General features: G+C 34.9%; 1 protein-coding gene across 3 annotated transcripts in view; it reads left to right on the forward strand.

Moving 5' to 3' along the window:
* The window catches only part of AP3B1 (adaptor related protein complex 3 subunit beta 1), a 264,795-nt gene that overhangs the window by 111,660 nt on the left and 128,482 nt on the right, over positions 1-24,653 (forward strand). For all 3 annotated transcript variants that reach the window (XM_060635498.3, XM_060635493.3, XM_060635494.3), the window contains exons 8-13: positions 6,766-6,921; positions 10,818-10,915; positions 12,004-12,058; positions 12,147-12,218; positions 15,368-15,430; positions 18,512-18,644. In XM_060635498.3, the coding sequence (XP_060491481.2) occupies positions 6,766-6,921; positions 10,818-10,915; positions 12,004-12,058; positions 12,147-12,218; positions 15,368-15,430; positions 18,512-18,644 (577 nt within the window). The remainder of the gene's footprint in view (positions 1-6,765; positions 6,922-10,817; positions 10,916-12,003; positions 12,059-12,146; positions 12,219-15,367; positions 15,431-18,511; positions 18,645-24,653) is intronic.

The following is a 24,653-nucleotide window of genomic DNA, read 5'->3' on the forward strand; positions in this document are numbered from 1 at the left end:
GCTGTGTGCTGGCAGCCTGGTTGGGATTCTCTCTCTCCCTCGGTCTTTCTCTGCCCCACTCCTGCTCATGTGCACTCACTCTTAAAATAAATAAATAAACATTAAAAGTGATCTTTAAACACTTTATTTATGATGAAATTTTTGTCACCAGAATTTGGGACTTCTTTTAAGTATCTATATCTAGCATTGATTAAAGTTATTTCACTGTAATGAATTCTCCAAATAGTACATCATGGTCAAAATGAAGCATTGCACAAGAGCTTTATGTTATATTTGTAAATTCTCAAATACAAGACAATTTCTTTTCTGAGGGAAATTTTGGAGATAAAGTTTTCTTTATATTTGGCAAGTTGGGATATTTGATTTGAGGATAATGGGTTTTTTTTTTAATTTTTTTTTAACGTTTATTTATTTTTGAGACAGAGAGAGACAGAGCATGAATGGGGGAGGGGCAGAGAGAGAGGGAGACACAGAATCGGAAGCAGGCTCCAGGCTCCAAGCCATCAGCCCAGAGCCCCACGCAGGGCTCTAATTCACGGACCGCGAGATCGTGACCTGAGCTGAAGTCAGACACTTAACTGACTGAGCCACCCAGGCGCCCCTAATGGTTTTTTTTTTTTTTTATGTGGTTTCTGGAAAGAAAATTTCTTTTTATTTTATTTTTTTAATTTAAAAAATGTTTTTTGAGGTGGGGGGAGGGGCAGAGAGAGCAGGGGCACAGAGGATGCAAAGGGGTCTCTAGGCTGACAACAGTGAGCCCAGTCTGGGGCTTGAACTCATGAACCGTGAGATCATGACCTGAGCTGAAGTCAGTTGCTTGATCAACTGAGCCACCCGAGTGCCACCAGAAAGAAAATTTGTTAACCAAAGCAGTGGTAATAGCTACTATTTGAGTGTTTCATATGCACAAGGCATTGTGTGCCTTGTATAATCTCCACTAAACGAATCAATCTTTATAAACACTTTTATGACAGATACTTCTTTTATTCCCTTTTATAGACAAGTAAATGAAGACAAGGAGGGGTCAAGTAATTTGGCATGGTCATAGAGCCAGCACTGTTAGAGAAGTGGTGTGATGTAGTATATACCCATTTCGGTTGTATGCACCTAGCTTCCATTCTGTTAGGGCTAATGTCTCTTCTGATGGATTGAAAACCTGTGAAAATATAGCCAGCAGCAGCACAGATGCAGATATAAATTATTAGAGATTGGTTCCCATTCTGTGTGGAAGCCCTGTCTTGTTCATTAACCTCATAAAAACATCAGCCCTTCATTTATCAATTAAGCGATGCAAATATGTCTTTTATTAAAATAATATAATTGAACTTTAATAAACTGTGTTAATTAATAATGAAGGAGACATGAAATGAGTAAATACTTAGTGAAAGCAGCTTTTTATGTGCATGAGGATTTTGGTAGCTAGAGGGTGTTAATACAGCATTTTCATCATATATCAATTTCAAGTAGAGCTTGAACGTTTGATTAAAGTTGACTAAAGATGGTAGGTGAGTGCTTATGCTTAGAGGACATGATTATTTGTGTATCATTATATTAGTTTACTAATGCACTTAACAGAACTGGTTTGGCTTGGAGCTCCATAAAGGAATAGTCATTCAAGTCTGGCCTTGATTTAAGAGTGTATCACCTCTTTCTATAAGTGGCCTGAGGTGATTGCTGAAAATCATTCACTTTTCACTTTACCCAGAAAACCCTACAAAGTCATGCAGATCAAGAGATTCAAGTAAGTCTTCATGTTCACTTTAAGAACACACATGAAACTACCCAGGTCATCAAGGGTATGCATATCCAAAAAGCCACCAAATATCTGAAAAATATCACTTCACAGAAGCAATGTGTGCCATTCCATCACTACGATGATGGAGTTGGTAGGTGTGCCCAGACCAAAAATAGTGGGGCTGGACACAGGGTCGCTGGCTTAAAAAGAGTGCTATAATTTTTACTGCACATGCTTAAAAATGCAGAGAGTATTGCTGAGCTTAAGGGTTTAGGTATAGATTCTCTGGTCATTGAACACATCCAGGTGAACAAAGTCCCCAAGATGCAACATAGAACTTATAGGCCTCATGGTCAGATTAACCCATACATGAGCTGTCCCTTCCACATTGACATGATATTTACTATAAAAGATCAGATTGTTTCTACACCAGAAGAGGAGGTTGTGCAGAAGAAAAAGACATCCCAGAAGAAACTGAAGAAACAAAAACTTAGGTGCCAGGAGTAAATTCTGCATAAAATAAATGCAAATTAAAAAAAAGATTACTTACTTCAATTACAGTCCTCTCTTTTTTTTTATTTTCCTCTCTTTTAAAGGACTGGGAGAGAAGTAAAATTGACTCTCAAACAACACAGGTTGAACCATGCAGGTCAATTATACATAGGTATTTTTCAGTAACTGTAGTTCATTCAGTCCTGTATGTGTATTTTCTCTTATGATTTTCTTAACATTTTCTTTTATATAGTTAACTTTATTGTAAGAATACAGTATGTAATACATATACAAAGTATATGTTAATTGATTGTTTATGTTATCAATAAGGCTTCAATTAACAGTAGGCTATTGGTAGTTACATGTTTTGGGAGTCAAAAATTATACTCAGATTTTCAACTGTGTGTGGGTCATTAAACCCCATGTTGTTCAAGGGTCAACTTGAAGTAGTTTATTTTGAATTGTGCATTCAAATAGTGAAGTAAACAGTCAGCAAAACTAAAAGGCTGTCTATGGAATGGGAGAAGATATTTGCAAACGACATACCTGCAAACTCAGTTAAGTAACGGGCAGAAGACACGAATAGACACTTTTCCAAAGAAGACATCCAGATGGTTAACAGACACATGAAAAGATGCTCAGCATTGCTTATCATTAGGGAAGTACAGATAATGTTATAATTTCTAGTTTACTTTTGAAGGTGGGTATTTAAAAAAAAACTCCTTTTGTTTCCAAAGAGTTCTTTGTTGATGTCTGTATTAGTTTGCTAGATCTGACATAACAAAATACCAGACTGGGTGACTTGATGAATCCATTTATTTCTCACATTCTCATAGTTCTTCTAGGAGGCTGGAAGTTAAAGATCAAGGTGTTGGCAAGTTTGGTTTCTCCTGAGGCATCTCTCTTTGGCTTGCAGATGGCTGTCTTGTTACTATGTACTCACATTTGTTTTTTCTCTGTGCCACCATTGGTGTCTTCTTATAAGGATACCAGTCCTATTGGATTAGGGTCTCACCCAGATGGTCTCAGTTACACTTAATTACTCCTTTAAAGGTCCTAGTTTAATGTATAGTCACTTCCAGAATGAGGTCTTTGACATGTGAATTTGGAGGGTGAGAAGTATAGTTCAGTCCATAACAATACCTTTTGCCCCTTTTTAAATTGAATTCATTGTGGGTTTTTTTTGTGTTTTTGTCTTACTGTTGAGTTTTGGGAGTTGTCTTTATATTCTGGATACTAGTCCTTTGTCATATATGTGGTTGCAGATACTTTCTGCCGGTCTAGAATTTTTTTATTCTTCTTTAGAGGGTTTTTCATGGAGCAAGAGTTTTTAATTTTGATGAGATCCAAATGTTCTCTGTTATGGACTGTGCTTTTGGTGTCAAGTTTAGGAACTCTTTACTTTATAACTTTTAAAAACTGTTCTGCCATGTTAAAGTAAAAATGATTAGAGATCACAAAAATTATATGTTTTTTTTTGCCGCGGGGAATTTGTGAATTTACAGAAAGAACATTCACTTGGAAGAATAGAAGCAGGTTAGTCATGAACAAAAGAAATGGTTCCTTCATGGGTCCTTCATGGGTTTTCCTCATTTTTACAGCTCATCTGAGTAAAAAGCATTGGTAGGTTTATTTTGGACTATATTTTAAGGATGTTTATATAGCAAGCAGCCTTGAAAAAGAGAGAAACTGTTTCCCTCCTGGACAAGGTTAGCTTACCTGGTAGCATCATGATCTGCTTGGTTATCCCAGCTAGGAATTTGGGGCATCCTCATTAAGTGTTTCTATTTCCTTCACATTCACTCAGTGCATCCTGTTGATTTCAGCCTCTGAGTAGTTATTAAACCTATCTGACATTTTCATCCTTATCACTAATCACTCTGATTCATTACCTCATCCTCTCCAGTGTCATTTCTATATTACTGCTTTCCAGATTTTTTTCTCTTTGTCTTTAGTTTTCAGAAGTTTGACTTAATATGTCTTGTTATGGATTTATGTCCGCCTTACTTAAGGTTTACTGACCTTATTCAATATGTAGTTTTATTTCTTTTGCCAAATGTAGGAATTTTCCAGCCATTATTTCTTAGAGTACTTTTTCAGCCTTTCTTTCTTTCTTTCTTTCTTTCTTTCTTTCTTCCTTCCTTTCTTTCTTTCTTTCTTTCTTTCTTTCTTTCTTTCTTTCTTTTTTAAGTTTATTTATCTTTGAGAGAGACAGAGACAGTGTGCGGAGGAGGGGCAGAGAGAGAGGGAGACACAGAATCCAAAGCAGACAGCCATTGTTTCTCAGAGTACTTTTTCAGCCCCACGCTTTTTCTTCTGTTTCCAAGATTCAGATGACAAGAGGTGTTATTTTGTTATAGTTCCCTAGGTCCCCAAAGTTCTGTTTTTAAGTTTTGTTTTTGTTTTTTTCTTTGTCCTCAGTCTGTTTTTTCGCTGTTGTTCAGATTGGGCCGTTTCTATTTCATTATGTTTGAGTTCACTGATGGTTCCTTTTTTCCCTTAATACTGCTTTTGATTGTAGTCATTGTTGAATTTTGATTCTTGTGTTTTTCTTTTTTAAAGTTTATTTATTTATTTTTAGAGAGGGAGAGAGAGAGAATCCCAAGCAGGCTCCACGCTGTCAGCACAAAGCCCGACATGGGGCTTGATTTCACTAACCGTGAGATCTTTATATATTCTGTTTCTTCAGATTTTAACTCTTTGCTAAGACTTTCTGTTTTTTCATTTGTTTCAGGAATGTTCCTCGTTGCTCATTAAAGCATTTTTATGATGGCTGCTTTAGAATTTTAATCAGATCATTCTAATATTCCTATCATTTTAGTGTTGGCTTCTACTGGTTATCTTTTTTCATCCAGTTTGAGATCTTCCTGGTTCTTGGAATGATGAATAATTTTTATTGAAACCTGGACATTTTGAATATCATGAGATTCTGGATCTTATTCAGATCTTCTGTTTTAGCTGGGTTTGTTTGATATTATTTCATTAAAGAAAGGTGGAGTGCATGCTGCCTTCTTACTGCTAATCATGGTAGCAGTCCAGGTTCCCCACTCAGCCTCCATTGATACCTCGGGGAGGTTGCACTCGCTGTTACTGTGGGTAAATGGGGGATTTCTGGCTGCTTACTAATTCTCTCCTGATTGCTCTCAGGCGGGGAGGGATAGAAATGCCTCGTTGTTCCCCATGTTTCCTGGGATAGTGTCCTTGTTACCACTGGGTGGTGGTGCTACAAGTCTTGAGTGTCCTCAGTATTTTCTTACACTAGCTCAATAGGGAGGGTTGAGGTCACTTTGTTCTTGATGGGAGGACTTAGATATGCAAGTAACCTGCTTTGTCTTTATTGACACCGTGGGGATGCCTTGTTATCTCCTGGTGGAGATTAAAGTCTTGGGCTGTGGAGGCCTTTTCTGACATCACCCCAGTGGGTTGATTGAGGCATCTCATTACAGCTGGGGAAGCTCCCACATCACCCTTTGCCAGTAGGGGTGGGAATGAGGCCTTAGTTTTTTTTTCCCTCTATCAGTAGCTGTACGAGAGCAGTTATTTTCTGAAAAATTTTGTCGTGCTAGATTTTCTTTTTCTTGGTCCTTTGGCAACAGACAGTAGGCTTTTGGAGGGTTTGTTTCATCTGTGCTTGGCGTTTTTGGGTTATCAGCTTCTCTAGCGCTCAGCTGCTTTGATATATGACTAAAAATGAAAATCCAAGGAACTTACTGTTGTTTCATTCTTTGGGTCATGGGGTTCATATCTAGTCTTTCTTCTCTCTCCCTTTCCCTGCTTAAGTTTGTTTCATATGTAACATCTCCCGTTTCTAGTTGTACATAGTGAGAGGAATAGGGAAAAGTACATCTACTCCCATCTTTTCAACAGTAGAAAGTGTGTTTCAGGTAGTACTTGATAACAGAAATTACCTGTAAACAATCGTTGGATTAGATCGAGGTGGATATTATTGTCTTTGTATGCTTTTTGTTTGTTTTTAAGACTAAATGCCTCTAGGCAGATTTTATTGGCAGAGATACGCATTCAAGTTAAAAGTACAAGTCAAAAATATAGAATCAACCCCTGGATATATATAGGTACCAAACAGAGTTTTTCTTGACAACACAGAGACTTGTTACTTAATCACTCGTTTTTAACCTGTCAAGTTTTATTGCGATTTCTTTTATGTGTGCTGCAGTTGAAACAGTTCTCTTTATTCTGACCCTTTGATCCATTTACACACTGACTGATAATGCATGGAAATAGTTTTCAGGTTTTAGGTAGTCTCGTCTTACAGGCTTTGTTAGAGTCTCATGTTCAAGTTTTGCCTTTGGTCAGCTATAGATATATCTGTGAGGATTTAATATTTTCAGAGGTTTACTATGTAATATAAAAGAAGTATTATCTATAGCACTAAAAGACAGTTACATTGTTATAAAAAGCAAGGCCTTTCTTTTATACAGGTAGCATAGTATTTTCAAATCTCTTTAACAGTAATATTCTTCAGTAAAATACTAGAGTAGATGGTAAAAAGAAAGTTTTCTTTTATTTGTTTCTTATAGGAAGACGGTTTAGAAGACGATGAAAAGAATTTCTATGACTCTGATGATGACCAGAAGGAAAAGACTGACAAAAGGAAGAAGTCATATACTATGGATCCAGACCATAGACTTTTAATTCGGAATACAAAGCCTTTACTTCAGAGTAGGAATGCAGCGGTATGTTAAACCTTACAAAAATCATGGGTTTTGTTTTTTTTTTTTTAACAGTGGTTAAAAGTATGTAAGTTCAGTAAACAAGTCTTTATTTTTTAGTGTGCTACTGGATCATTTGTTTGTTTATTTGTTTATACATCAAAAATCAGGCTTTTATTAGATTACTTGGCTTGGTAGTTATATACCTACTGGACTTCATTTACTTTTTTGTGGTTTTGTTAATTGGCTTTTCCTAAGATGTTTCTCAGTGGATTGGAAGACTGCATATTTCTGTTACTTAGTTGTAGTTCAGAGCACTTAATCTGGTATCAGTCCATAATATTCATATGAACCTTGTAAGAATTTTTAAGAGGCTAACATAGAAAAAAGCTCTTAGCATAACACCACATACATAATAAATTTTAGTTGGTAGGGTTGACTAACAATTAAAAATCATCTTCATTTGAGTCCTGAGCTTGTTTTATTTTGTTTTACGTCTTCTTATTTTAAATATACTTTATATTTCAAAACAATACATGTACACAATAAAAAATTAGGAAGTAGGGACTAGCAGAAATTTAAAAAACTTAAAATATCATATTCCAGTCATTCAGAAATCACTGTATAATATCTTGATGCATTTTCCTCCAGATCCTTTTTCTGCATAAATATACGTATATTCACATGTGTGTATATCTACACATACGTATTTTTTAAACTAAGATAAAAATCATACTGTATATAGTACTTTTTAATCTTTTTTTCCCTAGTCAGTCCTCTCTATTTCAGTAAAATTTCATCTCATTTAATGCCAAGTTATCTTAAAATATCTTTTATAAATAGATAATCTAAACCAGTATCTCTTGCACCTGGTTGTTATTGTTTTTAAACCTCTCAAGTCTTGCAGAATACTCTTCTGGGTTTTCTCTTTGCTTCTTTATAGTGCTATTTAATTTTTTCTTCTGTACCCCTGTTTTACCTGTCAACTGGAAGTTATATCTAAACGTTAGATGGAGACAAGTAAAACATTTTCTTAATATTTTTTAATTAAAAGTGTTCTTAATTAATTACTGTTTAACTAGTAAAAACTTAGAAAATGTGGAACTGTACTTGAATTACTTTAAGTTTTCTGATGCTTGTGAATTTAGAGCTTAGAGTTTTGTATATGTATCCTAGTAATCAGCAGAGGTTTTTTTCTTATACCTCAATTTAATTTCTATATTACTATTAAATAACCATACACAGTAATAAAAAATATTATTTTACTAATGTTGTAAAATATGATTCTGTTTCACTGAGCCCAGCTTGGCCAGCTTGTATTTAAGTAGCTGTAACTTACCACCTAAAACCCTTCTTCATAATTGACTCACTGTTTAACTTTGCCTTGGGAATTGATTTTATGATCCAAATACTTACTGATCAAAAATGTTCTTGAATGGTGAAACAAATAGAAGTAGCTTGTATTTCTTGTCCCAATATGTTTTGATTCCCTGCTTACTTGATTGTGTACCAAATGGACACAGTTCCCTTTTTGTCCCAGTATGTTTTGGTGTCCTGCATATTTGATGCTGCCAAATACATGTAAAGCCTGGCTTGAAGGATTGCGAACAGATTTCTTTATTTTAGCCCTGTTCTCAGTTAAAGGAGCGACTTTGAGAATTTTTTTTTCAGGAAACTTATTTGGTCAGTGCTGTGTAGGTTGAATTGCAGGCACGGGGCACTGGAAACAGTGTTGGGAGGCTGTTCTAACGGTCTAGATAAGGTGATAGTGGTATCGGTAGTTAGGAATAGAAAAGGGCTTATAAGATATACTTTTATCATGAATGTACATCATGTAACTGTAGAAGGCCTATCCAATTTGTATGTTTCACTTATTTTGGACTTTGGAGATATGGGAGCTTCCGTCTTACAGAGCTTTTACAAATCAGACTACAAATTTCAAATTCTGGTTATAGAAGAAACTTTAAACTGTTAGATTTGTAAATACTGGGGGAGACTAAGAGTATGTAGCCCTTGAGGGCTTGAGGGAGTGCCCTAATTAACATATGAGAGGAGATGACATGCTAAGTGGCATCTAGAATCTTAAAAGCCTTGACCCATATAGAAAGTACAGTTTATCTTCTTTCCAGTAGCATTTGGCTTACTATTTTTAACAGAAGACGACTTAATTATTTTCTGTAAAATACGTGAAAAGAAAGCTTCAGCTTTTCTGTTATGTACTAATACTTATTAGCCAGCTGTATGCTTTAATATTTTAAAAATATTTATTTTTGAGAGAGAGAAAGCATGAGTGGGGGAGAGGCAGAGAGAGGTGGACATAGGATCTGGAGTGGGGTCTGGGCTGATAGCACAGAGCCCAGTAAAGGGCTCGAACTCAGGAATCGTGAGATCATGACCTGAGCCAAAGTCGGATGTTTAATCGACTGAGCCACCCAGGCGCCTCTGCTTTAATATTTTTTTAAATGACTATCACCTACTTTAGATTAAAACAGTCATGAATTGAGATTTTATTTTATTAGATTTTAAATTCTGGAGAGTTTGTTCTGTAACTAGAGTGTATTTGTGGATCATAACTGAAGAAATAAAATATCCTTAAACTCCTCAAATTCCCAATATCTGAAAGCTATAAATCAGTCTTACAAAAAAAAGTACAACAAAGTGCCAAACAACAGTGCATTTAGGACTCTGAGAACTGTATTTTTAAAACATATTTCTTAATTTTAGAAGGAAATTATCTCAAGCATCCTCAAGTATTGTATACTCTTTAAACATATGTAAAATCCCTGCTATGTATTTGTTACTACTTTATAGACTAAGCAGAAGTAAAGTAGTAGTGATATATTTTCTGAGCTAAAGGCAAGATGATGTAACTATTTCTGCATTTGTCACAAGTAAAGCTGGATAACTTTCCAGTTTGGACTTTTGATGTCTAGATCTAAGTGTAGAGTCACGTAGGGGAAACATTGTACTCTTATATTTTATCACCTTTATAATGGCTTTGAAGCAAAGACTATTTTTAAGTTTTTGCATTTTAGAGAAAAAGAAGATCATTTCAAATGCTGTTTTAGAGGAATTGTTTTAATAGAATTCGTTTAATTATAACTTCCACATACTGATTTTTTTAAATGTTCAGATTGTTAGTTTTGTCCTAAAGTATCTGGGCTTCATTTGGAAAGGCATGCTTACCACTTTTAAAATATTCCCAATTTCAGAGCAGAAGCAGCAGTATTAAGAAGAGTAGGGGATTTGGAGTGTTGTATCAAGCTTTGCTTTGTATTGCCAAGCAGACTTTGGGTAGTTCATTTAACATCTGTTTTCTCATAACATCTATTTTCTTTTCTGTTCTCTCCTCTGTATTAGTTTCCTAGAGCTGTCATAACAAATTACCACAAACCAGGTGAATTAAAACAACGGAACTTTATTTTCTCACTTTTTAGTAGGATATCAAAGGGTTGGTTCCTTCTGGAGGCTCTAAGAGAGAAACTGCTTTTTGCTGGTGTATAGTGGATGCTAACAGTTCTGCATTCCCTGGCTTACAGATTCTTCCCTCCAATCTCTTCCTCCAATGTTCACACTGCCTTCTCTGTGTCTGTCCTTTTATGTCTCTACTAAGGACACTCACTGGATTTAGGGCGTACCCTAATCCACTGTGATCTCATCTCCATCATTATCTTAATAATATCTGCAAAGATTTTATCTCCAGGTAAGGTCATATTCTGAGGGTAGACATGAATTCTTGGGAGAACATTCTTCAGCCTGCTTCAAAGGGTAGCAACATATCCATCTTACTTCACATGAATTTTGCTGGAGTTAAAGAAACAATTTGTAGAAATGTACTCTGAGACTGTAGCAAATGTACTCTGAAACTGTAGCATGCTCTCCCGTGTTCATAGCTCTTGTTTTCATACTTTATCTTTTAGGTGGTTATGGCAGTTGCTCAGCTGTATTGGCACATATCACCAAAATCTGAAGTTGGCATTATTTCTAAATCACTAGTGCGTTTACTTCGTAGCAATAGGTAGGACGTGATTTTATATGTTATTTCTTTTGTATTCCTTCAAAGGTAATGTTTGAATAAATGTCATCTGTCTTTCAGACATTTATTACATGGTTTTGTATTATATCAATAAGATTTCATACTTAAGGGATCATGATTAAAGCCTTTACATAATTTATCTCTAGGTTAGAGATAAATATAAAATGTTTTTAACCTCAAGCCCAAAGAGATTGAAAATGTTTTGGCAAAGTTTAATATCAGATTTTTATCATTTGTTTTGTTTACTGTGTATTAAGAATTATAACATTGTTTCAGCTATTTACCTTACCCTGAATATATTGTTAATAATTAGTTAAATTTAAAATTTTTTTTCAGTGAGTGCTTACCTCTACTAATAGAGTTGGGCGGGGGGAAGATGCATATTTATTTTTGTCTTTAACGTGACTTCAGCACCATAACTATTTAGCCCTGGGCTGACTTTTGCCATTCCTTAGTGAGGTCCTTTGTGTTCCTGTTCTTTTCTCTTCTTTTCCTTTTTATCAGTTCAATAATTTTATTTTCTACAGCCAGCTCAAAGGTTATCAGAGGATCTGGAATGCATCTTTCACATGAAGCTTTATACCAGATTCATTTCTACCTTCATGTCTTAGCTATTTGGACATAAAAGAACATGACTTTTTTTTTTTTTTTTTACTCTATCTTTTCACTCTAGTCATAATTCATAATTGAGTGACACAGTGAGCATCTTACCAAGAGTTTTTGTTAATACTGTGGTTATGTTTATTCCCTTAGCCCTAAGAATACTTTCCTTGCATGTGTTCAGAGCAGCTACAGTATTGGCTTTACATCTTAGGAGTTACAGGATTATAAAATTGGTTTTTAATTTTCTAATGATGAATCAAATCCAATTTATTAATAATTTATAGGAAAAATGTGTTTAAAAAGAAGATATTTAAAAGTATCTAAAATTTACTAAAAACTTTTTAATATTATATTCAAGTTGAATGCAATATGAACCTTATTGCTGTTTTTTTTTCTTTAATATACTGTTTACATAAAGATACGTAATTGGAAAATATATCCAGTAAAAATTCTCCTTTAATTTCTAGGGAGGTGCAGTATATTGTCCTACAGAATATAGCAACTATGTCAATTCAAAGAAAGGTACGTACATTGTGAACACATAATTCAAGAGAGAAATGAATGCATTAGTATCATAAATGTATTTATATATGTATTTTTTATAATCTAGGGTATGTTTGAACCTTATCTGAAGAGTTTCTATGTTAGGTCAACTGATCCAACTATGATCAAGACACTGAAGGTATGCATGTGCTTATTTTTCAGGTGTCCTTAGTACACGTTTACTTTGAAGATATTGCTGTAGCTTCTAGTATCTGCAAAATGGAGACCTGCTTCTTAAAAAACACAGACACACTTAGGGATTTTCTTTATGCTTTCTCAACTGTATTATTATATCCACTTTCTGTGCTGCATCCTAATAGTACAGACTTTATACATGCTACCTGCACCTTGAATAACTCATAGTATACTGAAGGAGACAGTCATGTAAATAGATAATTTCAGCCCTAGTGTGTTTTCATGATATTATGTAGATTTGAATTGAGTACTGTGTAGAACAAGAAAGATGGGGTTAATTCTCTAGGATTTAGAAAATACTTGTAGAAAAGTTGATGTTTAAGAGGATCTTAAAAGAATAATATTTTTGTGAATTTTTTTATTTTGGTTGGTAGATTGATTGGGAATTTGTGGGGTTGGGAGTAGGACAGAAGAACAGTTTATGCTAACACAGAGATTATGAAAGAGTGTTGTGTTCAGGGCATAATAACTGCAGAACAGAGTGTAGTTAGGGATATAAAGCTATGATAATTAAAACAATGTGATATTGGGGCGCCTGGGTGGCTCAGTCGGTTAAGCGTCCGACTTCGGCTCAGGTCATGATCTCGCGGTCCATGAGTTCGAGCCCCGTGTCGGGCTCTGTGCTGACAGCTCAGAGCCTGGAGCCTGTTTCAGATTCTGTGTCTCCCTCTCTCTGACCCTCCCCCGTTCATGCTCTGTCTCTCTCTGTCTCAAAAATAAATAAATGTAAAAAAAAAAAAAATTAAAACAATGTGATATTTAGACAGAAAAATAAGTGGGATGGAATAGAAAGTGTGGAAACAGATCAATGTGTATGAAAACGTACTATGTAATAGAGAACACATTACAAACCAGTGCGGGAAGGATGGACTTCTCAGCAAATGTTGGAATGATTGGGTATGCACATGGAAACTGGGTTTAATTATACAAAAATCTAATACACATCCAAATTGAAGGATATTTTAGGAGTGCTTGGGTGACTCAGTTGGTTAAGGGTCCTGCTCTTGATTTCAACTCAGGTCATGATCTCGCGGTTCATGAGATCAAGCCTCATGTTGGTTTGTGTGTTGACAGCATGGAGCCTGCTTAGAATTCTCTGTCCCCCTTTCTCTCTGCCCCTCCTCCACTTTCTCCCCCCCCCCCCCCACCAAATAAATAAACATTAAAAAGACAAATGGAAGGATATTTTAGAAAATAATTGGTTTCTCATCATCGAAAATGTCAAGGTTATAAAGGTCAAAAGAAAGACTGAAAAAGTTTCTGGCTGAAGGAGAATTCAGTGTGTGGTATTGAACTGGATCCATTTATGTTATAGGATTGAGATAATTTGTAAAACTTAAATGGGAATATGATTGCATGTGTCAGTGTTACTTTCTTGATTCTATTGTGTTCTATAGGACAATGTCCTTGTTTGTAAGGAACATACACAGAAGTCTTTGGGGATGATGTGGTATCAGATTGGTAACTCTCAAATGATTCAAACTAAAATAGTTCTTATTACTTTTTCTATATGTTTGAGATTGTTTTTAAAAAATTAAAATGTTTTCATCAAAATAAAATAAAGTCAAGCCATAATCTGGGAAAAAAAATTCCCAGTACCTGTATCTGAGAAATGACTAGGACTCAAAAAATATAAAGAACTTCTACAGTCCAACCCTTTTAATTGGAATGTTTAGACTATTTATTTATTTATGTATTTATTTATTTATTTATTGTTTATTTTTGAGAGACAGAGCACAAGCCAGAGGGGGGCAGGAGGGAGACACACACACACACACACACACACACACACACACAGAATCAGAAATGGGTTCCAGGCTCTGAGCTGTCAGCACAGAGCCCAGCGTGGGGCTTGAACCTACAAACTTGAGATCATGACCTTTACTGAAGTTGGTTGCTTAACGAACTGAACCACTCAGGCACCGTGGTTTTTTTTGTTTTTTTTTTTTAAAGTTGGTTTATTTATTTTGAGAGATAGAGCATGCAAGTATGAGTAAGGGAGGGGCAGAGAGAGAGAGAGAGAGAGAGAGAGAGAGAGAGAGGGAGGGAGAGAAAGAATCCCAAGCAGGCCCTGCTCCATCAGTACAGAGTCCAACATGAGACTTGAACTCATGAATCATGGGATTATGGCCTGAGCCGAGATCCAGAGTCAGACGCTAAATTGACTGAGCCACCCAGGTGCGCTTAGACCATTTATTTTAAATGTAATTATTGGTATGACCATGTATATGGAGCATGATATGACCATGTAGCTACATACATATATACATCTTGTGGTTTATTTTCTGTTTATGCTATCTGTTCTGTTCCTTTTTTCCTTTTTCATGCTTTCCTTCAGATTTTTTGAATATTTTTTATGAGTAAAAACTGGAACTTTCTTAGTGAGTCTATTGGAGAAGCACTTGTAATTGCATATTTCTTATAACTGTAAATCCAGAAGAGAGAATTAAAATGTCCCAAGTATTTAGGATGGTAGAATGAATGAGAACAAATCAAGAGAATTAATTAGTATCTGGAAAAACAGAGGTATTACATGGAAGACGAGTTGTTTTCTAGCTTTATTAACAAAGAGGGGAAAAAGCCCAGCCACCTCAAATTGTTTAGGTTAATTAGATATAGGGGTGCCTGGGTGGCTCAGTTGGTTAAGCATCCGACTTTGGCTTAGGTCATGATCTCATAGTCTGTGAATTCAAGCACATCAGTCTCTGTGCTAGCAGCTCATAGCTTGCAGCCTGCTTCAGATGCTGTGTCTCCCTCTCTATCTCTACCCCTCACCCGCTCACACTGTCTCAATCTCAAAAATAAACAAAAAAAATCATTTTTAATTAAATATAAATTGTAAAGTTGGGACAAACAGGAAAGATGTAGGATTCTCTTTTTTCCTAATTATTTTTAAGCATTATATCATTATCTGTCTTCTCTTTGGAGATGTAGGAAGACAAAAATTCATCTGAAGGGCATTATGCCTCAGAATACTTGTAACAGTGTGACTTTTGTTAAAAAAATAAGTGACCTTTGTATTAAATGCCTAGTCCTTATTAAATTAATCCTTTTTATTTATGTTTTAAAATGGTACTCTTTTCTCTACCCTAGCTTGAAATTTTAACAAATTTGGCAAATGAAGCCAACATATCAACTCTTCTCCGAGAATTTCAGGTTTGTATATAATGCTAATTATAAAATAACTTACAAAATATTTGTTCAGTTTACAGTCAAATATACATCATTCTCAGTTTAGAAGTAGATAATTGTGTTAAATAAAATAGTGATTTGGGACAAGTTTGAGAACTAAAATTTATAAATTTTCAAGAATAAACATTAACTACAAATTCAAAATTTAAGGGACATAGAATAGTAATCCCCTTCATGCTTTCATTGAATTTAAAAGACTGGTTTATAACTGTGGTTTGTTTGTTTGGGGTTTTTTTGAAATTATGTTATTGGTAAGGATTCCATCTCTCTGTGCTGTCATCAGTATCAGTCTATACTCTGCATTCATGAAAATAGCTTCACTTCTTAACTGCTTGTCCTGTTTCATTGACCTATATACTCTTTTAGACAGTGTCCTCTTAGCTTTATGTACTTTTGGTCTAAAATTTCTCCTGTCATGATGTTTTTATCAGTGTTTTCTTTTGTTGTATTTATTTAAGCCATTAATGCTTTTGGATGAGGTGCCTCTCAGCTATACACCCTTAGAAGAGTGTTATTCAAAATTTACCTCATGAATATAGCCTTCATGTTGGAATGGTCAGGGCTGGACACTTAGTTGGTAGATGACAGCAATAGAAAACCTAATCTTAGTGTTATGGGTTTTTATATTTCATCAGCAGTTTTCTTAGTAAAAATGTGCCACATGCTACACACAAATCAGTTTTTGCCAACTCCCAACTTTTATGCATTTAATTTACTTTGTTGCTATAATCCTCCTGTATACCCATTTTAAATTTCCTTTTAGCTAAATAGGCATTGTATTTTCTTAACTGTGTGATCTTATACTTTCAGCAGAAGTAGTAGAATATTATAGCATGTCTAGGATTTATAATTTCAGAACTGGATTACTGTACTTTCATGCTGTGTGTTTTCCTAGGAGGATGACTTATAAAATTAGGATGTTATGGCTATTCAGTCATCTTACGTTTATATATGCCAGAAAATATAGTATCTCAAGTTCTTATTCAGTAATCTATAGCTATAGAACATTGTTTGGGTTTGATTTTTACCTCATTTTTAGAGATTTGCTTTTTTTTTTAAGTTTTTAATTTTTTGTCTCAATGTTTGTGTTTGCCCTTTTCTTATTGTGGGTAATCTTTTTGGGTAGCCTTTTGCTGTGAACCTACTGCTTATGTCAGGTTTACTGGGGATGTAGACAGTGAGTCTCAGGTAATTTTATAGCATTGTTTAATTGTACACAAGTGATACATTGGACCTATTTCAGAATATTGGTGATCTACCGATTTCATTTAATTTCATTTAATATCAGGGCATAAGGTCCTTTAGTTAGTCAGACTTTCTAATACATTCTTTATGTATCCACTTTTTATCACTGTTAATATTTGTACCTCATTTGTGTGTTTTATGGGTTATGTTTATAGATATGTTCAGTTTACTTACAATAGTAATTTTTTGAGTAAAATAGAGAATTTTTCTAATGACGTATTCTGATTGAGGAAATTAGGTCATCAAGTGGGAAACAGTTTTAAATACAATTGACCTCTTCTCCATGGAACTAAGAGAATTTGTTTTATTTATTTCTTTAGTATTTATCCTGTTATTTGTACTATTTTCACAAAATTTGTACGGTTTTAGATATTCTTAGGTTTTTCTCTTCGGCACCATTTAAATGTACATCCTCGTTGGCATGTTAGAGAACCAGTGTTAATTGTACATTATGTTCTTCTCATTTGAGGTTGGCAGTCTTTTTTTTAAAAATTCACTTGAGGGACGCCTGGGTAGTTCAGTCAGTTAAGTATCCGAGTCTCTATCTCAGCTCAGGTCTTGATCTTACGGCCGTGAGTGCAAGCCCCACATTGGGCTCTGCACTGGGCTTGAAGCCTACTTAAAAGAAAAAAAAATTCCATTGAGGGGCACTTGGCTTGCTCAGTCAGTAGAACATGCAACTCTTGATCTCAGGGTTGTAAGTTTAAGCCCACGTTGAGCGCAAAGCTTATTTAAAAAAAAAAAAAAAAATTAAAAAAAAATTCAGTCGAACAGGGGATTTTAAATTCTGTTACATATAATATATAAATATGCATATTTAAAGTATACTCATTTCTGTAAACAATAAAAGCTGAATTTTAAATTAAGAAATTTATAATCAAAGTGAAATTCGTTAGGGTTATAGTAAATTTTGTAAAGATCTTTTAACTTTCTATTATTAAATCAGTTATTTTTAAGTTTATATAAATATATAGTTTACATTTATATTTTTAAAATTTTTTTAGTTTTATTAATTTATTGGGAGAGAGAGCAGGGGAGGAGCCAAGAGAGACGGAGACACAGAATCCAAAGCAGTCTCCACACTCAGTGCAGAGCCTGATGGGCGGCTTGATCCCATAAACCATGAAATCGTGACCTGAGATGAAATCAAGAGTCGGTTGCTTAACTGAGCCACCCAGATGCCCCTACACTATATTTTCAAAACGTTCTTTTAAAGAAAATCTATTTCAAAACTGTGGCATTTTGTTACAAAATGAGTATATATAAAGTCTTTACTGAACTACTCACTGTAGCTATTGTAGTTTTATTACATTCAGATACCATTTTGGAAGTAAAATGTTTGTCAGTGGTATATTTGTCCTTTTCCTCCTCTTCTCCCAACTTTAGATTTAGTGTCTCTGAAAAAGCAACCCTTTTTTTCATAGATTCACAGATGCTGCTGGTTAAATGAACTGAAACCTCCAAAGAGAGAGTTCTCATCATCTCTTTCAACCTTGCACTTAAACTAATTGCTGTCTTTGGGTGACTGCTCCCCACTATCTGTTTTGGAATCACAAGCCTCTGTGGCCACAGGTGAATGAACCTGGCTTGAAAATGCGCCTCTTCTAAGGCACATTGTTTAAGTGAAAAACAAAATTTAATTAAGCTAAGTCATCATTTGGACCTCTTGCGCATATAAATGAGAATATTGTGTTATGTATTATAAAATTTTCATTTCTGACAAAGCTTAATGCAATAGGGTTCTTTTTGTTCACTTGTTAGTACCCTAAAGTATAAACTAATTGAAATGGTATTTTTTAGACCTATGTGAAAAGCCAGGATAAAGAATTTGCAGCAGCCACTATTCAAACTATAGGCAGATGTGCAACCAACATCTCAGAAGTCACAGACACATGCCTCAATGGCCTGGTATGTCTCTTGTCCAACAGAGATGGTAAGTTAACAATGTCATTTTACTTCAAGAAATTTATCCTTTGAATATTCTTGGCATGTTCTTCATATTGTAACATTTTTTAACATCTCATTTTAGTGTTTCCTGTATGTCAATAGCATGGTCATGATGAAAGTAGCATTTTATCTTTGAAATACAAAGACCCACACACACTTCTTTGTCGTTGTTTTAGTAAATTAGATAACTAACTTGGAAACAGTGTTTGTTTCTCCTTAAACAAGAACTAAGAAAGTGTGTTTTATTTTATTTCTTCACAATTTAATCACCTTCATTATACCCTTTCCACAAAGGTTCTGTTTTACTGCTTTTAATGACATAGAAGTCATATATAATATTGGTTCACCTGCAGAGGGTGCTAAAAGCAGGCAAATGACTATAGCTTGGAGAAGTGGCTAGATCAAAAAAGTATGTTTATTGTGTATCTTCAAAGGTTTGTTCTAAAAATGCATCTAATAATTTCATATTCAGGATTAAACTTGACTTAACAGTCATTAGTTTGAAAGCACTTCATGTTGTTAAGTCAGACAACATGTAAACATATTGTAAAACTGGATAGGTGATAACCAGTAAAATGCATAATCTAGGTTTCATATTGTTCTGCGGTAAAATGTCAGTTATTTCTATGGTATGGCTTTAGAAAGTGAAGCCCTTTGGAAAAAGAAATATTAGTCACTTTCACCTTTATAATAATATATTTAGAAGATTTTTATTATGATTGTATATTTGATTAAAACAAGAGATTCTTTTTAAGAAAAGCTTAATTTTTTTGTGTAAAATCATTGAAATTATTTGTGGAATTCTAAGTATAATTACATCATATTTAGACATAGCAAGCATATTGAAACATAAGAAGCTTGAATACATTTTATATTTATACTTTATATTATTATGTATATTTTCATGACAATAATTCTGTTATCCCTAATTATCTATTCCTACATGTAGATCTCTTTAGAAAACTGTAACATTGTGATAAGTACTTCCAAGGATATTATTGAAACAAAATTTAGCCCTGAGTAAGAGTGATTTTTTTTATTGTGAACATAAAATTATAAACCTTAATCCTGCAAACTCAAGATAATATGATGGGTAGAACATTTATCTACATGCAATATTAAAATTCTAAATAAGTGACAACAAAAATTATCAAGGAAATAGATTTTTAAAAAATATGACTGTAGAAGGTAACTAGAGGCGCTTAAGTTTTAAATGTCAGTCATTTTGCCCATTTCTACTTGTATTTTTTTTAATGTTTATTTTTGAGACACACAGAAAGAAGGACTGTGCATGTAAATGGGAAAGGGAGACTGAGAATCCAAAGTGGCCTCGGAGCTCCCAGCCCAGACCCAGACATGGGGCTCAAACTCACAAACCGTGAGATCATGACCTGAGCCAAAGTCAGATGCTTAACCAACTGAGCCACCTGGGCCCCCCTTACATTTAGTGATAGCATCCTTTTTGTCTCTATTTCTTTTTTTTTTAATGTTGTCTTTATTTTTGAGAGAGAGAGAGAGCGCAAGCAGGGGAGGGACAGAGAGGGAGAGTGACAGAGGATGTAAAGCGGGCTCTGCGCGGATGACAGCACCAAGCCTGATGTGGGGCTTGAGCTCACAAGCTGTGAGATCATGACCTGAGCCGAAGTCAGACACTCAATTGACCGAGCCACCGAGGTGCCCCTTTCTCAGTTTCTATGTCACACTTTAAGTGTGAGTTGAAAAACATGTTTTATTTCCTATATCTTAATAATGACTTTCTGTTTGGTTTTATGTAGTGCTTTTCTTGGGAAAGTATCTCCAGAACATTAAAGGTGATGAACCAAAGTTTTCCAGGGTAAATTATTCTTTTAAAATTTAGTTACATATAAAAAGTACTACAAATTATTTAGAATATTCATTAGTTCTTTTAAATACAAAAGAATATTCAAGGTTTCTGAATTTTAGTTTTTGACCCTTTTTTCTCATGTGAAATTTGCAAGTTGTGTATTTTAAAGCAATTATCTCTACTTCAGCTTTATAATATATTAAAGTCTTGAACAATATTTTTTATTGACTTTAAAAGATGAATATTCTATCTTTATAACACTTTGAAGGGAAGAATAGATTGTTTTATAATTAGATATTGGGGGACAAATATAATCTATGTTCACTCTTAAAGGTAGGAGGATTTACTAATTTAAACTCTCATATTTTAATGTTTAGACTTTTGTTTTTGGTAAATCAAAACTATCCTTACAACATGGCTTTTTTCCTACAGTTTGAATATTAAGAAACTTAAATCATAGTGTCCTGATTCTGGTTACATAATCATCATTAGCCTATAGTATCTGATTCTTTGATTATTTATTATATGAGCTACACTTTTGTAGTTTGGACACCTCAATAAAAGTAACTGGTAAAACAAATAAAGAGAATATTCATATTAAAATCAGTAGCATTAAAGAAAGTATTAGTATTTTTAGCTTTATAGTGACCGTTCCTGACAATAGAGCCCCTTTTTTTCTCCTATTAAAAGATCTGCTTTTAGGAATAGGTATCAAGAATGAGGGCTCAGTTTCTTTAAAATCTCTTAAGATCTTTTGAGGCTCTAGGGATCTGTGATTCTTGATTTTCTGTTAATTCAAATACCTCATCATCTCTTCAGATAATGTATCTTAAAACCATAGGTGCAACATTTCAGCTCCATTCTTTTTTGCCTATATTCAACATATTGTTTTTAGATGTGTAGATTTTTGTTTTCGCTTTTTATTTTTTTATGTTCTCTCTTCTTGACATGGAGAGGGCTTTTCAAGGCTGACTTGAAGCTTGCCTAAAATAGTTCAGCATCACTAAGGTTAATTTGATAATTTCTCAAGGATCTTTATGAGAAATCTGCATTTCAGTTGGCTTAAGATAATTTAATTCTGTAAGTTAACTTACTTCAGGTAATACATTAGCAAAATTTGCTTGCCTAAATAACCTTACCATCTACTGTAAACTAAAAGGATTGGGGCAGAGGACTACTTTGTGTTTCATTTAGTTTTATATATTTCAGTAAAAATTTATTGAAAACGAATCAGTTGGGGTATTTAGTAAATGTTGAATAGATGAATGAGGTACTCATTCAGCCTATAAGAAAATGTTCTTCCCTTTACAGAGTTAACAGTCTAATAGATGAAAACAGTAATATAAAAAACATGTATTATAGTCCTTTTGTATACTGACCAGATAGTTTATGGTGAGCTATCTGCTTGTATGCAGAACTAGACTACCTGTGTTTGAGTGTTAATGTTATCTTGAATAAATTACTCAATCTCCCTGTGCTTCAGATTCTTCATTTGCAAAATAATAGTAGACTATAGTAACCTGGAACACATGCTAAATGAAATAAGCCTGCCACAAAAAGCCAAATACTGAATGATTCCACTGGTGTGAGATACCTAAAATAGTCAAATTCATAGAATCAGAGAGTGGAATGGCAGTGCCAGGGGATGGAGGAAAAGGGAAATGGGCAATTACTAAACAGCAAACCTAATGTTTCAGTTAATTAAGCAAGTTGAATAAGCTCTAGAGATTTGCTGTGCAACATTGTACCTATAGTCAACAACAATGTATTGTACATTTTAAGGTTTGGTATGAGGGGCGGGGCACCTGGGTGGCTCAATCGGTTAAGCATCTGACTTTGGCTCAGGTCATGATCTTACAGTCCGTGGGTTCGAGCCCCGTGTCTTGCTCTGTGCTGACAGCTCAGAGCCTGGAGCCTGCTTCGGATTCTGTGTGTCCCTCTCTTTCTTCCCCTCCTCTGCTCATGCTCTATCTCTGTCTCTCAAAAATAAATAAACGTCAAAAAATAAGTAAAGTTTGGTACAAGGATTGATCTCATGTTCACTGTTCTTATCAAAATAAAATAAAATTAAAAAATAGTAGGTTGTACTTCTAGAGTAAGGGCCATTAAGTTTTGTTAAGGACAAGGAAGAAGCTTGGAAAGGTCAGAACACAGGATCATTTTGTGCTTTGGATAGAGCAGCACCACAGTCCTGGAATCTTGGAAAAACAGGAGATACTATCAAGGAAAAGTATGGTGTGATTACAGGAAGGGATAAGAAGGCACATGGGGTAGACAGAATCATGCCTCCCTCATAGACGTCCGGGTCCTTATGCTCAGAACCTGCAAATATCCTACCTTAACTGGCAGAAGGGACTTTGCCGAGATTAAGATTCTTGAGATGGAAGTCAAAAGCGTCCTCTTAAGCAAAGGAGGAGGGTCAACAAAGTCAGATACCAGAAGCACACATTGTAAGTGATGCCATTGCTGGAATGGGGCCTTGAGCCAAGGAATGCAGACAGTCTGTAGAGGTTGGAAAAAGGCAAAAAATGGATTTTCTCCTAGAACCCGCATAGAGATGGTCCTGTTGACACCTTGCTTTTAGCCCCATAAGGGCTAAACTGTTAACTCCTGACTCCGGAACTGTAAGATGCTAAATGTGTATTGTAAGCCTTTAAGTTTGTGGTAATAGGAAAGTAATACAGCACGAAAGATAAATGATGCCAAATATATATATCAACTGTAGCCAATCCTGCCTCTGCATGTGGATAATTAAAATTATACAATATTTTTTCTTAGTCTAGTTTTGCTATAATATATTTTAAAAATATAAATTTTTATACTGTAGATTCTTAAAACCACATTTACCATATTTTACTTTGCATCGTAATTACTTACATAACCATTTAAATTTTCTTACTAGAATGTAAGTTTGACAAGAGCAGGATCTTAATCTTTGTTTGCATCAAAGCTCAAAGCAGCGGTCTTTATAAAAGTAATAGCTGTATGTAGTAACTTAGAATTTTGAAGTAAAATTGTACATTCACTTTCTGAGTTTGAATTCTGGACAAAGTCATATAATTCTAGTCCATTTCTCTCTTCATCTTTAAAATAATGATAATAAGATACCTACCAAATGTTACCATGAGTAGAGAAAGAAATACATCATTTTGTAAACTGAAGCACTGTATAAACACTGATTTATCATTCCACTGGAGAAAAAGGTATATATAGTTTGAAATATGTATATTTAATAATGATTAGAATGATAAAAATTTCACTTATATTCTTAAAGGGAGCTAGATAACAAAATATATTTCAGAGAAAAGAATAAACACAAATCTTGGTATTTTCAGTATGATATTGAAATAAATCTTTGTTGTGTATGCCAAGGGAAGCTCTAATATCCATGAAGCCCTATTAATAAAAAATGTCAAAGTAATAAGTGAAGGCATTGTTGACTTATTTTTTTGGCATCAGTAGCATTAATAATTGTTTATGCAAGATTCATTCCATAAGTTCAGGTGCTCTGGCTAGTTCAACAACAATTCTCTGCTGGTGCCACCATAAATGCAACTCTGGACCAGTGATTAGCCACTTAAGTTTGATAACTGAGTCTCAGAATCCGTTTGAGGATCTGCTTCCTTGGAGCCACTCCCACTGCCAATTATTATATTAGTAAGGCCCTGGCAAGAAACAGATGGCACACTTAAAAGGAACGATTGAAGAGAATTTAATGAAGGAACTACCCATAAGGTGTGGGCAGGATTAAGGGAAACCAAGAAGGTATGACGTAACACGTAACACGTTGGAGCTAACAGGCTAGCAACAGTGGGAAGCCCCTTTATCAGATCTAGAATTGAAGGGAAGGGGTGTGAGGAGTGGGACCAGACTCAGCAGGAGAGAGCCACTCCCAGGAACTGAAACTCTCCGAAGAGGAATGCATGCACTGCCAAGGGAGGCCTTGCAGTAGAGAGAGCAAGGATAGCAAATATGCTCTCCTTCTGCCCTTGATCTCCTGCTGGTGCTTCCTATCAGCTAAACACAGCTGGAAGCCAGGGGTAAGGGAGTCTGGTTGATGCAGTCCACAGAGGTCAACCTCTGTGGGCACAGAGTAGTTCACGAAAGGCAGAGAGTGGATTCATGCAACAAATGGAGACATTCCAGTGCATAAACCTACTCTTTCTGGCT

This window comes from Panthera onca, chromosome A1 (genome assembly GCF_046562875.1).
Source record: "Panthera onca isolate mPanOnc1 chromosome A1, mPanOnc1 haplotype 2, whole genome shotgun sequence".
Taxonomy (NCBI): Eukaryota; Metazoa; Chordata; class Mammalia; order Carnivora; family Felidae; genus Panthera; species Panthera onca.